This window comes from Fulvia fulva, chromosome 10 (genome assembly GCF_020509005.1).
Source record: "Fulvia fulva chromosome 10, complete sequence".
In the NCBI taxonomy this organism is placed as follows: Eukaryota; Fungi; Ascomycota; class Dothideomycetes; order Mycosphaerellales; family Mycosphaerellaceae; genus Fulvia; species Fulvia fulva.
The window spans coordinates 2,466,687-2,481,803 of NC_063021.1; the positions used below are offsets into that span (position 1 = coordinate 2,466,687).

Sequence of the window (15,117 nt, forward strand, 5' to 3'; positions counted from 1 at the left end):
AGAAAAATTTTACTAACTACTACTTAAGTAACAACGGCGAGCGTCTACTTAGCGTATTAAATCGTAATAATCGTAAGGACTAGGAATGTAATAAGGCTATTACTAATACGAAGAAGGCATTACTAAGCGATAAGGGCTTTGTTAGCCTTACTGTTCTTTCTAGCTTAATTAGTCAGTTAAGCGTTAACTTTAGGAATTACTAGGTATATAATGACTGTTTAGACACTTATATAATCAATTATTATAACTAGGAGGGTATAGAGTTTATTATAGAGCGCCTTAGTACCTTAGAAATCTAGGCTAGAACAACTACCTTTCTAATCATAGCGTTAGGGCGTATTTATATATTAATTAGGGGCTATTTATTCACCTTACTAGATATAGCTTACTGCCTAGGCTTTTATATAAACGTCATCTCTTATATACGTATAGAAATAGCCGGACTCTAGTAGTACGGACGTAGCAATTTAATGTGGCATAACGACACTAAATTGATAGACCTATACCGCCCTACTAGTATAATCCCTTTCTTTAAGGTAGTTTTACTACCTAAGCTACCTATTATTTACTAATAGCCTATAAAAGAGGGCCTAGTACTACCGAAGGTCACTAAAAAGATACGTAACGCGTACTTTATTAGCACTATTAGTAGGGGTATAAATATTGGCGATAAACCTACTAATAGCGTAGTATCGCTAACTACTTAAGAGGATAGTAACCGTACCGTTCTCGTAGTTATAGATAGTACTAGGGGCACTAAAGGTATAGCTACGTCTAGTAGGACCCCTATTAAACACCAAAAGCTCTCTAGCCGCTAGTAGTATCAAATCTTTAGTTATATTAGCGCTAAACGTATTTAGTAGTTACCGCTTAGAGTTAAGGGGGTAATTATTAACGATAGTCTAAGCGTACCCCTTACTACACATTATAGAGCATATAGGCTTAGTAAAGCTTATAAGGTACATAATAGGTCTTAGCCTATTAGGGTAATAACCCTATACGGCTATATAGCTATAGACTTAGTAGAATTCACTGTCGCCTATAACGGTAATAGGTACCTCGTCTACTTCTACGATCTAGATACCTATAAATAGTTTTAGTGTACTATTAAGGATAGGGATTAGTAATTAGTATTAGCTTGCTTTAATAGCCTACTAAGCTTTATTAATTTTATTGGTCGTAGGTTTGTATACTTCTATAGCAATAACGAGCCCGCTATTAGGAAGGTATTTCGCTTAGTTATTAATAACAATAAGATTAAATAGTACGTAACCGCGGAATACGGGCCTACGTAGGACCTAGTAGAAAGAGCTAGAGCTCTAATTATTACTATAAGTAGAACTATTCGTATCTACGTATAATTACCGGAAAAGCTTTAGCTAGATTATACTATAGTAGCGGTATACATTCTCTAGTAATCCCCTATCTAGTCAAAGGGCTAGAAGACCCTATTCGAATTAGTAATAGAACGAATTCCGAACGTAGGTTATATAGTAGTATATAGCTCCCTTATATACGTGTTTATCTATAGACTAGATGAGCCTAGTAAGAGCGAGAAACTCTAAGAGAGAGCGCTTATAGGCTACCTTATAGGATACGACTCTACTAATATCTACCGCGTATAGGACCTATTAAAAGATAGGGTTATACAAGTCAAGGACGTCCTCTTCGATAAGACTACGTTCTATAATCTATTACGCCTAATAGTAGGGTATACCACTCCTATCGAGAACATCGTAATAGCGGAACCGGCTAAAGAGCCTAAATAATACTACGACCTATATATCGCTTATTACGAGTAAGACATAGTATAGGCCGAGGGGGTAGAAGAATAGGCTTAGTAGCCGTATACCTAACAACCTCGAGACGCCTACTAAAAGCTCCTTAGGCAAGAACTATACTAGCCGTAACACCGCGAGTTAGTAATATATAACTAAAATGACCGGCAAATCGAGTACGTAACAGATCACGTGACTTAAGACAATATATAGCAGTTAGTATATAACACTACTAACTACTACGACACCCTATAGTAGTAGATAATAGATACTCTTACCGTAGAAGACCGTAAGGAGATTATAGGTAATACGGACCCTAATCGCGAGCTATATCTATTCATATTTATACTACTAGAAGACGCGTTAATAAATAACGCGTCTAATACACTACTCTTCCCCCTAGAGCTAGAGCTCTATACACTAGAGGAGTCTAACTATATAGTTATAGAGAATAGAAAGCGCCTACGAACGGCCTACTTCTACTATATACTATACTAGATTATAGTCGCTAATATAATTATCGGCTAGATGTCTAGTATGCGACCTAGAATACGCGCCTATCGCGATAAGAGCGATCGAAGCCCTATACGAAGAGGCAATAGCCCTCTAAGGCGTATTAATAACACGTAGACTATCCGCCTTATTAACTAATAAGAGCAAAAGCTTGACACGAAGCTACGCTACGTTAATATCTACTACTACTAGCTCCGATAGTAAGACTAGCGCGGAGACATTAAGATTAAGTATCTTAGTACTAACGACATACCTATAGACGGGCTAACTAAGCTGCTTCTACTATAGAAGTATAAGCACTTCGTTAAGCTACTTAATATAGCTAAGGAAGGCGTAGACCTACGTACCTTAGTGCCCTCTATAGCCGTATTAGGAGGTAACGGGCTAATAGACGCCTTAGAAGCCCGTAGTAGCGGCCTTACCTTATCTCGAAATAAACACCGAACGGCTTCATCTTTACGGACACCTCTCTAGAAGCGCTAGTAGGCGCAAAACACGGCCACTAGTAGCTACTAATGCTATAGACGATAACGAAGCCAGGGCAAAGTATCTACTATTCACCGGTACGGCCCTAGTACTATCATTAATAGGTGTTTCTCGGACTCCTATTGGCCAACAGCGTAAGGGCGAGAAACACCCCTGTCACTAATAGTAGCGTACGCCCGCGCGACAAAAGTAGCGCGTCTAATTAGAAAGCGAGAAACGCCTCTAACTTGCTACTAGCAACAACACTACCACCTTGTCACCACATTATCCGCTGCTTTCGCACCTCACACATAGCACACACTTGCCTAAAACAAAAAGGTGTCACCACCCTGAGGTGATGACCTTTAAAAGTGTAGAAAGTAAGGCACCCCGAAGGTGCCTTTTTAATTTTCCGATACCTTTGCTCCGGTGTTACCTATTAGAGCCCTAATACACCTCACATGGTGTAAGCTCTGTCGTAGACAACCCAGTGCATTGCGCCACTAACTAGTATCTCATACTCCCTAGGGGTAGAGCGAGCTCTCTCACCATTCGCCGGAGCGAAATAACTTGGCATAGAGCAATTATCGGACAATTCAATAAGTTGAGCGGACGACAATATATGTTTAAGCATACGATAGGACTAAGGCTACCCCTGGATTGAACTCAGGACCTCTGATGTTTGCCGGTGGGTGAGATGATTACACACTCAAGTGAAAGTTCGTGCAACGGGACCATCACCTGAGCCAGCTCACCGGCAACAGTCACACAATCTATGCTTTATTATATAGGTAACAATGGCAGCAGTGAAAGTGAGGAATGAGGGAAGGGGTACAAAGCTCACCTCACTCACCTCAGCTCACTTCACTTGAAACAGCTGACTTACCCTCACTGCAGCAGCAGCAACACCGAGGGCCTGACGTCACTGCCATAGGTAGGGGGGTGGTTATGACAGGGTGCACGCGATCACATGGGAATCAGCTCATTCACTCCAGCGCACGAGCTGAGGGGGTGTGTCGCGATCCGAGCGTGCACATGGGCAACATCCCATCATCAAAACTTGAGGCCACGTACGCCAAGAATCAGGTGACTGACTAGTCACCTGCAGCCTCTTCAAGAGCAACACTTGTCTATTCTAGATAGACATATGCAATACACAACCTGCTTTTGAAACACCCTATATGAGCCCGTACAATAACTTCCCACACTTCTAACGTGATATTTAGTCACGTGACACCACGTCGATCTCGTGCTTCTGCCAAACCACTTCCCTTACTGCAAAGACCGGTGAGGCAACAGCGGCCTATTAGAGCGTCAATGTAGGGATAGAGAGACTTCACATGTAAGCAGCGTGTTAGTCGGGCTTGCGAATAGGCAAGCAACAGTAGGGAGTGCCTGCAGAGGCCGCTGTAGTTCTGATGTTAGTGATGCGATTTGCAAGTGTTGAGTGGCTTCTGAGTCGGCTTAGATGCATAATGGCATGCATGCAATCGACAGGAGTGCTGCCGGAGGCTGGAAAACGTTTTCTTTCGTTGTGCAGGGATACTGGTGGATCTTGAAGTGTCGCGGAAGACAGTGGCCGGGACGATAAGCAAGCCATGGACGAGGATGATGTTGCACCTGTCGGACCCGGCGATGCTGGCTGGAATGTCTATGTCGCGTGCACATGGTGGCTCCGTTGCACTTCAGCTTTGGACTCTCGTGATGCAGTGGCAGTAGTTAACGACATGCATGGCTGCGATATGGCGATGAAAGAGTTGAAACGCGAGATCTGCGTGCACGTGGATACTAGTCGTTGCTGGGCCAAATCAGACGGAAGCTAGAGTGCGTCGACTTCTCGATTGTGACATGGCCGAACGCACGCTTCCGTTCGCTCCAAGTCACTCCGTTTGCTCTGTGCAGCGAGCGTGTGCCTGATGTGAGGGTGTGCCGTTGCCTGTCCTCTCACGGCGAAGGTGTGGTATCACTTGGCCGCAACGCAAAGCCCAGCCATTGGACGAGATCGGTGGAGATCGGGGCTTGGGGAAGGTTGCTGTGCGTTGGCAGTGAAGGTAGCTGGGCGACGACCTCACGACTGTGTCTGACGTCTCCTGCTGCTGCTTCTGCTGCTGTTATTCATCGACGTCGTGCTGTTCGGACGCACACCAGCTCTCCACGCCGCGACACACTCAGCGCAAACCGGGTGCGCGGTGGCACGCAGGTACGACGTTTCTGCAGCACATCGACTGCGCATCTGGGCATATTGATCCCTGCTCGTGTCACGCTGCGACACATCTATTTCGCACGCCGCCACAACAACCCTCCAAACACGCAACGGGCAGCGTTTGCCGTGCGGCTCACGGGCACGCACTGCTGCTGCGGGCCCACTCCGAACAAGTAATGGTCACTCCAGCGCCTTACCACTGCGACACTACTAGCTGAGGGACCATGGGTGTTGCAACTCGTCCACATCCGCCACCGCTGCCTGCTCCCACCGAGACCGACGAAGGCTCTTCCGGCGTCGAGACCGAGGTCGCTACCAACGTCACCAACAGGACTTCCTACTCGATCCCCGAGGACGGCAGTCCAATCACAATATCCACCCAGAAGGCGAGCAAGGACGGCAGTGGCCGACATTCACAAGACAAGAGCCAGACGAGCTTGTTGATTGAGTACTTCGAGGCGTCCAAGACTGGTGACAAGAGTCGGAACCGGCCAAGTGTGCGAGTCAAGGTCACACCGAGCGCAAAGAAGGGAAGCAGAGGAGGATCCGGGCATGACGCAATCCAGATCACTGGCATAGGCGCTGATCGAAAGCCCTCATACACTCGGCGAATCTCACTGGGCAATAGCAGCAAAAACGTCGAGACCGGACTGGCGACCACAGAAGCCACCGAAGTCAGCCATTCATCGGAGAGCAACGTTTCTGCCAGGTCCCCAGTGGAGATTGAGGTTCTGAACGGAAGTGACGTCTCGCAGAAGAGGTCTTCGCGCGGCCTCATGTATGCACCGGTCGAGTCAAACGTGTCCTCGATGCCGCCCGAGAGCATTCTGGAAACCGACCGGCCCATTGAGGTCGATCGTAGCCGCATGACACACCACGATGACGACGACACGACACCAACAGAATACCTGAAAGCTCCGCAACGGAATGGCAGCCGGAGTCGAAGTGCCAGTAGGGAACGACTTACCCAGAAAGTCATGGAGAAGCTTGGCGCCTCACCGACAGCGACGAAACCTCGCAAGTCGAGTCGGTCGAGTCGAGAGCGTGGCACAGATTATCAGTACGAAAGTGAATCCCGTGAACGACGCCGACATTCATCGAAGTCCCAACGCGGAGAGGACGATGCAATCAGCGGTGCCGAATCAAGTCTGCTTTCGTCCAATCCAGCAGCCAGTGTCAGCTCATTCCGATCTCGCAGCTCACAGGCTTCGCGCATGACAAACAACCCGAAATTGCTGGAAATGGTCGAGGACACCATCAAACGCATGATCCTGCCAGAGATCAACGCCATCAAGGACGAGCAGAAGGAGCAGAAGGTTGATCGCAAGCTGCGCAAATACTCCGACCACAGTGAGCGCGAGTCCCTGGGGCGCCAGGTGAGCAAGTCTTCCAGCTCACCCAACATTGCATCCAAGCCGAAAGTCGTACTGAACCGCGATGGGGACAATCCTGGAACAGTTCTATCCCGTGGCGATTCGGAGAGGGTCAAGCATCGCAAGACAAGTCGCGAAGAGCGACCGTCGAGTCGCAAGTCGTCAGGTCGACACTCACGAGAGGGTAGCCATGACGATACCGAAGAGAGGATTAGTCACAAGTCCAGTAGAAGCAGCAATAACGGCTTACGTGGAGCAGCGGCTGCAGGCCTGGCTGGTGGCATTCTAACAACAGCAGCGCTCAAACATCACGACTCGGAAGGCGACATACACCATAGAAAAAAGAGACACAGCAAGTCCAGGAGCAGTCGTAGCAGATCCGCCAGCATCACAGATACTATGGACGACACGTATCTGAAGGGTCCAATACCTCTCATGCCAATGGCAAGCGCCATCAACGAGTCTGAGGTCACTCGCGAGAGCATTTTGTCGCAAGCCACAGACAGACCGCAGTCGTATTTCCCCGGCAGTATGACACCTGTCCACGAAGTGTCTCGTGGTTCTGTTGGCGATTCTCTGTCTCCAGCATCCTCGCGCACACCCACTCGGAACTCGCACAGTCGTGGACTCGGCATGAGCCTCGCAAATCAATCGATCGACAGCCCACGAAGCCCCAAGAGTCCAACAGTTGGAATGTCCAACAAGGCACGCATGGCAGCACTCACTGCCGCAGGACTCGGCGGAGCTGCGGCGCTGGCTAAATACGAAGACAACCATGTGGATGCAGATGGGTATGGGGAGAACACTCTTCAACGGAAGATTAGTAGTCCCGTGCAAAGTGTTTCCAGCTTGCGCCAAAACTTCGAGGATGATCCGCTCATCCCTCAAGGTCTACGTCCACGAAGCGCAGCATCGCGCTCGTCCGCTGGTCGACTGCAGAGCACTGGCAACTCTCGGGCTTCTTTGCGATCAACGGACTCTCCTCCATCGACGAAGCAGTTGGCAGAATCTCGCAAACACTCGCAAAAAGTGGGAGTTGATGAGTTCGAGACACCACTTGAGCGACCAGATCCTGCCTTCACTCGTGAGCGCTCGGGTACACCCAATGGCGAGACTGCTGAGGAGTGGTTTGAGCGCCAACATCTCGTCAATGACCAATACCGGGATTCGATGAGTGAAGCGGCAAATCGCGACTCATACCAGACCAATCCATATCCCCAGGATGAGAAGCGACTCACAATGAGTACCGATGAAAGTTACGGCGATGAGATTGGTGGCGACAAGGATGTGCACCCGCTAGGTCTCAATCCCAACTACGTACATACGCCAGTCGCCGTCGAGTCGGCCGTGGCTTCGTTGATGGAGCCATCTACCGTCAGCAGTCACGTCGTATCATCGAATGGCAGTGCGTCGAAGTCAAATGGTACCTACAGTGATCGCATGGCAGAGCAACTGCGTAACAGCAAGGGCAGAGAGCCACCTCCAATGTACGAAGGCTCGACCTTGAGCCAAAGCATGCCCAGTCAGGACCGGTGGGCAGCGATCAAGGGCCATGCTCGCAACATGTCTGGATCTGTCGACAATGTCAACGAACTCAAGACGAACAGTCCTCGCCAGCAAAAGTCTGTCGAGAACAAGCCAGTGATGAGCTCAAGTGGGTTGCCACTTGCTGAAGACCCGATGCCAGAAATCGGCCACTATGACTCGAACTCCGATTTGACCACGAACCCATCCATCATACAGGGTCATCTTGGCGGTGAGGATGCAGGCACGACTACCTGGCCATACACTCCTGAGCCACAGCACGATGCTTCAAATCGCCAAAGGACGAAAGACGGCTTGCTTGTCGCCGCTGCTGGAGGAGCCGCTGCTCTTGCTGCAAACTACTCTTCTCGTCAACCCACCGTAGAGGACGAGCGAGATGTGCACAACGGTGCTATCAGTGCCGACCGAGAAGCGATGTCGTTTCGCGATGAAGGCTATGCAACAGATGGTCGCACTCGTTCTGCCGGTGGTATGACGCCGAAGGCCGAGATGCAGAAGTATGGCAAGAAGGATCTCGAGGAGTATGAGCGTGCCATGAATGCTCACGACAATGTTGGGGAAGACCCTTTTACTGCTGACAACAAACACACCCGACACTTCAGCGGCAATTCGGACGGCATGAACCATGGTATGGAGTCACCACTGTATGACAGTTCGACCGGCAAAGGCATGGACCGCATCGATTCGAAGGACATTGTTGCATTGATGGATCACCTGACAGTCCGTGATGCTCAGCGTAATGCGCGAGATACCGAGATTTTGGTCACCCTTGTTCGCAGTGCTGCAGAGATGCGTAGCTCCTTCGATGAGATGAAGCGCTTCATTCTGGAGCAGGACAAGGCCATCATGCAGAACACCGATCGTGGTGTTGATCATACTGTCCAGAAGGTGCTGAGTGGACCACGACCCCAGCCGCTAGGATCACCTCGCACCCCTCGCCGCCAGGCTACATCTGAAGAGGACGTTCAAGTCAAACGTAAAGGTGTTCTTCAGCGGGCCCTCAAAGGCTTGACCGGTGGCAAGAGTGCCAAAGACCTTGCTAGAGTTGAGGATATGCTGATGCAGATCCTGGACAATGTGGAGGATCTGAAGTTACAAGGTGGCAGCAGCAGACAATTGGACCGTTCATACACCAACGACAGCCTTGACTCTTATGAGAAGCTGAGAAACGCGCCTGATTCTGGCTATGAACCAGAAGGTCAAGCTGGCACTTCTAGCACTCCAAGCCACTCTGGTCACTTCAACACCACGACTCCCCGGGAGAAACAGCAATTCCACTCTGGGTATGATGGTCGTAGAGGGTCTGAGCACAGAGTCAGCACTGTCTTAGAGGACGACGAGGATGAGCTTGAGCCGCATGAGACTCATGTCTTGAACAACCAGTTCGAGAATAACGAACGCATGCTGACTCCAACACAAGAGCGTCATCGCGCACAAGCTGAGGCGGAAGGTACCCCGGAAAAGCAGAAGAAGCACAAGAGCAATAGCTCTTCTCTGTTTGGCGTACCCAAGATCTCGCGGTGGTCACGAACTACAGCATCCTCTGGTGCGCCAGATCCTGGCACCCTCGACAGCCCGCAGCAGGCACGTCACCCAAGACCGTCATCAGAGTCGTCGAGGTCGCAGTCGACGTTGGACCAGTATGACGACGATGGCTACAGCTATCGAGATGTGGAAGGTCTCAAGACCACCAAGAGTTTCGAGGAACAACGTCAAGCTGCGCATGCAGAAACCCGAAGCGTGCGTAGTCAAGCCAGCAAGCTCACCAGGACCCCATCTCCTCTCATTCCTTCAGAGGCATCATCTATACATCACGACAATTACTACGATGATGAGCAGGCTAGATCACCTGTGCAAGAAGACGATGAAGCTGATCACGATGATCCCAAGTACCATGCTCATCGCAACTCAATCCTGCTACAGCACCCTCAGCCTCGGGCTGGGCAGACGCCACGTCACCAGAACGCCTTAGAGACTCAGGCTCACACCTTTGACGATCCTACAGGCACCAACTCAGACCTTTCCCAGCGCACTGTAAGCGACTTCGATCCAGCCATGTGGGGCTCCTCAGGCACAGCTGGTCTTGCACGCCACCGCATGACGCAGGTGGAACCCATCAGCCCTGTGAGCATGAACACTCCATCAGCCTATGCCGGACGCTCAGGCCGTAATGAAGGACCCTTGGTCCCACAGTCGAACCCTGCCGTGCCACCGAAGATCAAGTACGAGGAGCCAGAACCCGAGGATGACTGGAATGACGAGCCGCAATTCAGCAACAGCGGCTTCAGCAAAGGTGGTTACTACAGCAGCCCGTACGGCTCTGGTCATCTCCTCGAGCCGATCGAAGAGGTCCGATACTCACTTGAGACGGACAGTGGTCACGTAAGTCATACCCACCGACCGCAAGCTCTAAGTATGTACACTAACACCTTTCAACAGAGATCGCCTGAACCTCAAATCGCATCGGCCAAAGCCGTGGACATGCGCTCGCCAGCGCGCAAGATCACCGGCCCCAGACCAATGGGCAGCAGAAGTCCGAAGCCAAGCAGCAACAACCAAGCTAGACTTGTAGAGAACACGGGCACTGTCCGCCGCAAACCTGTGCCAGGAGCTCAAGGTATGGATCAAAGCTGTCGACCGTCATGAGTATAGCATAAACTTACCAGTCATTTGTTACAGGCTCTGTTGATAGCCTCGACAGCGAGACATTCTGAAAGCGGAAAGCGTGAAGTGTTGGTGTCAGTGTCAGATGAGAACAGACATTAGCGATGGCGTTTAAGGGAGTTTAAATTTGGTGGGGAGAGAACGGAGATACGATTGCATGGGTTATGACGAATATCACTACTACAAAAGCGCCCACTCTCGCTTTCTACGGCGGGTAATGTTGATATATGGATGGGGAGACAGCGCGGCTTGCCTAGTTGTTTGCATATCGCTGGAGCAATCATTGGTGGAGTGGGGCCTGTGTATGTCATACGCTCGCGACTCTGCGCTTTAGACGTTCAGTCGCTGGATGCATTATACAATGGACCTACCTTCAAATGTTGATGACTTCAAGCTGTCATTCAGGACTCGATATCAAATCCGGCCTGACTTAGGTGTGATGTATTGTCTATCCTCTTGCCATCATACTGGCCAGTCCACGTTCGGATTCAAGCGCGATTTGGTGCTCTCGATCGCTTGGCCTTGCCCTGGGCGGCTCTCACTGCATCGTAGTAGGGTGGAGAATGAGTCTTGTCACGCAGTCAGCCCCATCGGACTTGGCTGCCAGTCGCAGGTAACTTCGTACAATAAGTACAAGGTCTCGTCAAGTCCGGGCCATTTCCCGCCGGGTAAATGTCACAGTAGCGCTGTCACGACTACCAGGGAGCTCTGGAGCTGTTGGCAGGCAAGTCAACGCAGCCCATGTCATGCCATCCGACCTGACCTGTGGCGGTGAAAGTGCAATCTTTTCGTCCTTGGAGGTGAGGTTGCAGTTAAAGTTGACCGCTGGTCCGGAGACCTTGTCGCGGGCTTCTGCATCGATGATGTTGCCCGGGAGAGCAAGGGGGAGCCATGGGATGGAATTGTTCGCTGGATGGGTTGAAGTCGGGGCCGAGTGGTCATTCGATTGCTCCCTGCGGTTTTGTTTGGTCATGCGAGAGTTCTCGGGGTCAACACATTGAAGGCATGTCGTCTCCAGATTACGATTTGCTTCAATTCCGAGTCTGTCCCGTGATGTCGGGTTTGCTCCCGAAAGGAACCCGGGATTGCACAGATGCTTTCTGTGAATTCTCGTATACACGCCGTGATACAATAATCTTGACCAAATCTGCATGAAAGCTAGACTCGTGGTCTTGCCAGACTGCGCTGCGGCTGATGGCAGCTAATGCACTACATCTGAGTCGGCACGCCCGGAGTTCTTCCTCAGCCTATCATCACTCGGTCGTCATTCGTAGCATGTATAGCTCGACGCCTTTGATGATACCATCCTGGTTGTTGGGTGTGGTCGGCACGCCGCACCACTGCAGGAGTGTAGATGCGGAGTGGAGTCCTGTTGATCTGTGTTAAGAAGCTTAGATGGACGCCACCTGCGATGCCCTGCATGTGCGCAGAGAAAGATCTGAGAATGAACACATCTGCCGTTGTTTTGTCTCTGTTAGTGAAGCATGAGAGTACTGGACTCGCGCTGTCTCGACCGTAACATGACTGTCTTCCGGAACAACGCTTTCGTTGCAGTCAGTATTGGCCGCGAACACGTCAATGCTAGGGCGGATTGTGGGCTCTGACGCTTCGAAGTCGATTCGCGATCGCAGAACGTCATACCATGGCGCTTTACAGACCCTCGTGATGTAGTAGTATTGCACATGGTCCGTCACTAGGTTGCGTCAGGAAAGCTGGAGATGCAAAGCACTAACCTATTGCCAACGCTACGATGAAGGAGGACTACCTCCAGGAATAGCTGCTTCTGCAGGACCATCCGCCGATTGCCCCTCTTCGGGCGCGAATTGCTGGGAAATGCACCCGGCGTGGCTGGAGGAACACAAAGTCGTGAAGGGGTCCTGATGCAGCGGATGGGCCAGGGTGAATTGTACAGTCATCGGTGCCATGGCGGTCTGGAGAAGCTGATGAAGGTGATGAACGGCTGAAGTAGGTGAGTGGTCGGACTGTGTCAACAGTCGATGAAGGTGGTGGCCGCGGACGGTCGCCATCGATTCTTAGGTGCCCCCAGTGGTAGTGAAAGGAATGCACTTAGGGCGCTGCTGCTAGTAGATGATTAGATGTGCTGTACTATGGCAGGCGTGTGATTGAACGGAGAGAAGTCCGTAAAGAAGGAATTGCGTTCAAGGCGGACTCGATCGTGCATGGTGGTAGCAGCTAGAGTAGCTTTCATGTTGGCTTGACTTTGAGATTAGGCGAGTGCGACCGTCATCTTGCAGCACAAAGCTTCCCGACAGAGCAGTCACTGCCCTCTAGGCTCTAGGAGGGCGCACATGCGCGTGATGATGAGATGGGGGAGGCCGTTGGAGATCGGGCGTTTCCGTGACACCAAAGGGCCGGCAGGCGATGCGTCAGAATGAGTTGCGCGCTAGAAGTGACATGTACATGTCTGAAGAGTGTGAAGGTGAGAGTGAAGGTGAAGCGCGACCATCTCATGCCATGGCCGGGCACTACACGACGCGTGTCTGCTGGGGACCGCTGGGGACCGCTGTGCTGCCTCGTAGGCTCGTAGTAGGACGTCGACCGAGGTGGGCTCGTGATGCAATGAATCACGCTGCAAAGTTGTCGTCAAGATATGCGTCGATGCATGTGGAAGGCGGCGATGCAGAGGCCGCGGCGACGCCGTCGACATCGCGGGTTGGCAGTACCTGCAACACACCAGCCACGTGGCTGACAGCAGCAGTGGCACCCTTGATCAGTGTTTTCGGATACCTTTAGGAACTCGCCAAGGCACCTCATACACACACGCGCGCGCGAGCAGCCAGCGCAGCGTACCGTCAGTGATGGAGGAGTGCACATGTGATGGCCCATGCTAGAAATCAAAACACCACCGGCCATCGCTCCTCTTCCGAATAAAGAGTCGCAGCCCTCAGCCCTGGAGAGCCCTCCCTCTGCGGAAAAGCTTAGCGGGAGCGACCGCGAAACCCCGAAAGTCGTGCAAGTGCATTTCTGCAGGCAGATTGACCCGATCTCATCGCCGGCTAATACCCGTAGTAGCTATAGCTATTCTTACGTAGAACAATAGATTTAGTTAGAGCGTAATGTCGCGATCCGAGCGTGCACATGGGCAATAGCCTATCATCAAAACTTGAGGCCACGTACGCCAAGAGTCAGGTGACTGACTAGTCACCTATAGCCTCTTCAAGAGCAACACTTGTCTATACTAGGTAGACACATATAATATACACTCTGCTTTTGAAACACCCTATATAAGCCCGTCATTCTGATCACGTCTCTATCTAGATTCATCGACGAGGACTATCTATTCGACAGCCCTTATCAAGACGAGCGATCCACTCAAGCAGCAGCGACCCGTCTGCGCTAGCGGCGGCGTAATCGTGGTATAAAGAACCCTAAAACTGAGGTTCCGTTCCCCTAACGGCAGACCCTAGAATTACGGAGTTACGGAGGACAACTACCTAATTAGGAAGCGCGACCTCACCCTAAATAGTAGCGGAGAATAGTAACGAACGAGAGCCTTAGCCTTACAAACATTTAGTACTAAGAGCCGAACCGGGGAACAAACTAAGAAAAAACCTAGGACATAAGCTAAGGCCTACTATATAGAAAGTAGAGACTAACGACAAACAATATAGCGTAGACAACCCTATATATAGAGGCGGAAAACTTGCTAGGAAATAACGAAGACCTAGCCCGGGTATATAAGAACACTATAGTATAGCTACTAGGAGCGCTAAAAGCGCTATTATACTAACTCCCGAAGACAATCTAATAAGTAATATAGAAGGTAGCCTAGAGACTAACTATATAGGCAATAGTAGTAGTAGGTAAGAATTAACCCCCTACAAAGGTAAGTAATACGGTACGCCTATATATTACTAATCCGGCGGGAAAATAAGAAATCGTAGCCCTAATAAGTAAGGAGATTATCGATAGAATTGGCTAAAAGGAGGTAGTTAGAGCGAAGGTAGAGGTAATAGACGTAGTAAGACTCTTTACCGTATAAGAGTCTAATAGATAAAAACTAGAGGCCTATAAGGAGTAGACTACTAAAGTCGCGAAGTCGGTACGAGTCTCCTACTAATAGTATACTGTTATCGCCTACGGGGCCCCTAGGATATTTAAGGTCGAAGACCTTCCCTAACTCTAAGTATAGAACTAGAACATATCCCTAGGAGTATAACTAATAAAGGCGGTATAGTTATATAAGATAGTAGACCAAAAGAAGACGTATTTATCGCTTATTATATAGGTAGAGATAGCGGAATAAGCTACCTAGATACTAGATAATAGGCTATTCTAGAGCTACGAGAGAATAGACACGGAGATCTATTAGAGTAGCTATAGGGTACTATAATACTTCTAACACTAATAGTACGGTTATATAGCCCTAAAATACGAAGAGAAGACCCTAAGGTACCCTTACTACGTAGGCCTATACTAGGGAAGGGAATGCCTTAAAAAGAAGAGTAGGTATATATACTACGGTAGAAGGTACCTAGCGTATTCGAACTAATACCTAGCTAGAATAGTAGTATAAGAACTAGCGAGATAAGTAAGGATCTCTATACTAGCTAGG

The 15,117-nt window shown here is 50.0% G+C and overlaps 1 protein-coding gene across 1 annotated transcript; it reads left to right on the forward strand.

The window, feature by feature from the left end:
* Window positions 1-5,183: 5,183 nt before the first annotated feature.
* Window positions 5,184-10,591, forward strand: CLAFUR5_12162 (uncharacterized protein; the record flags this gene model as incomplete). Its single annotated transcript, XM_047911310.1, has 3 exons — window positions 5,184-10,259; window positions 10,317-10,494; window positions 10,557-10,591. The coding sequence occupies 3 exons, from the start codon at window positions 5,184-5,186 to the stop codon at window positions 10,589-10,591; spliced, it is 5,289 nt and encodes a 1,762-aa protein (XP_047767576.1).
* Between the last annotated feature and the right edge of the window lie 4,526 nt (window positions 10,592-15,117).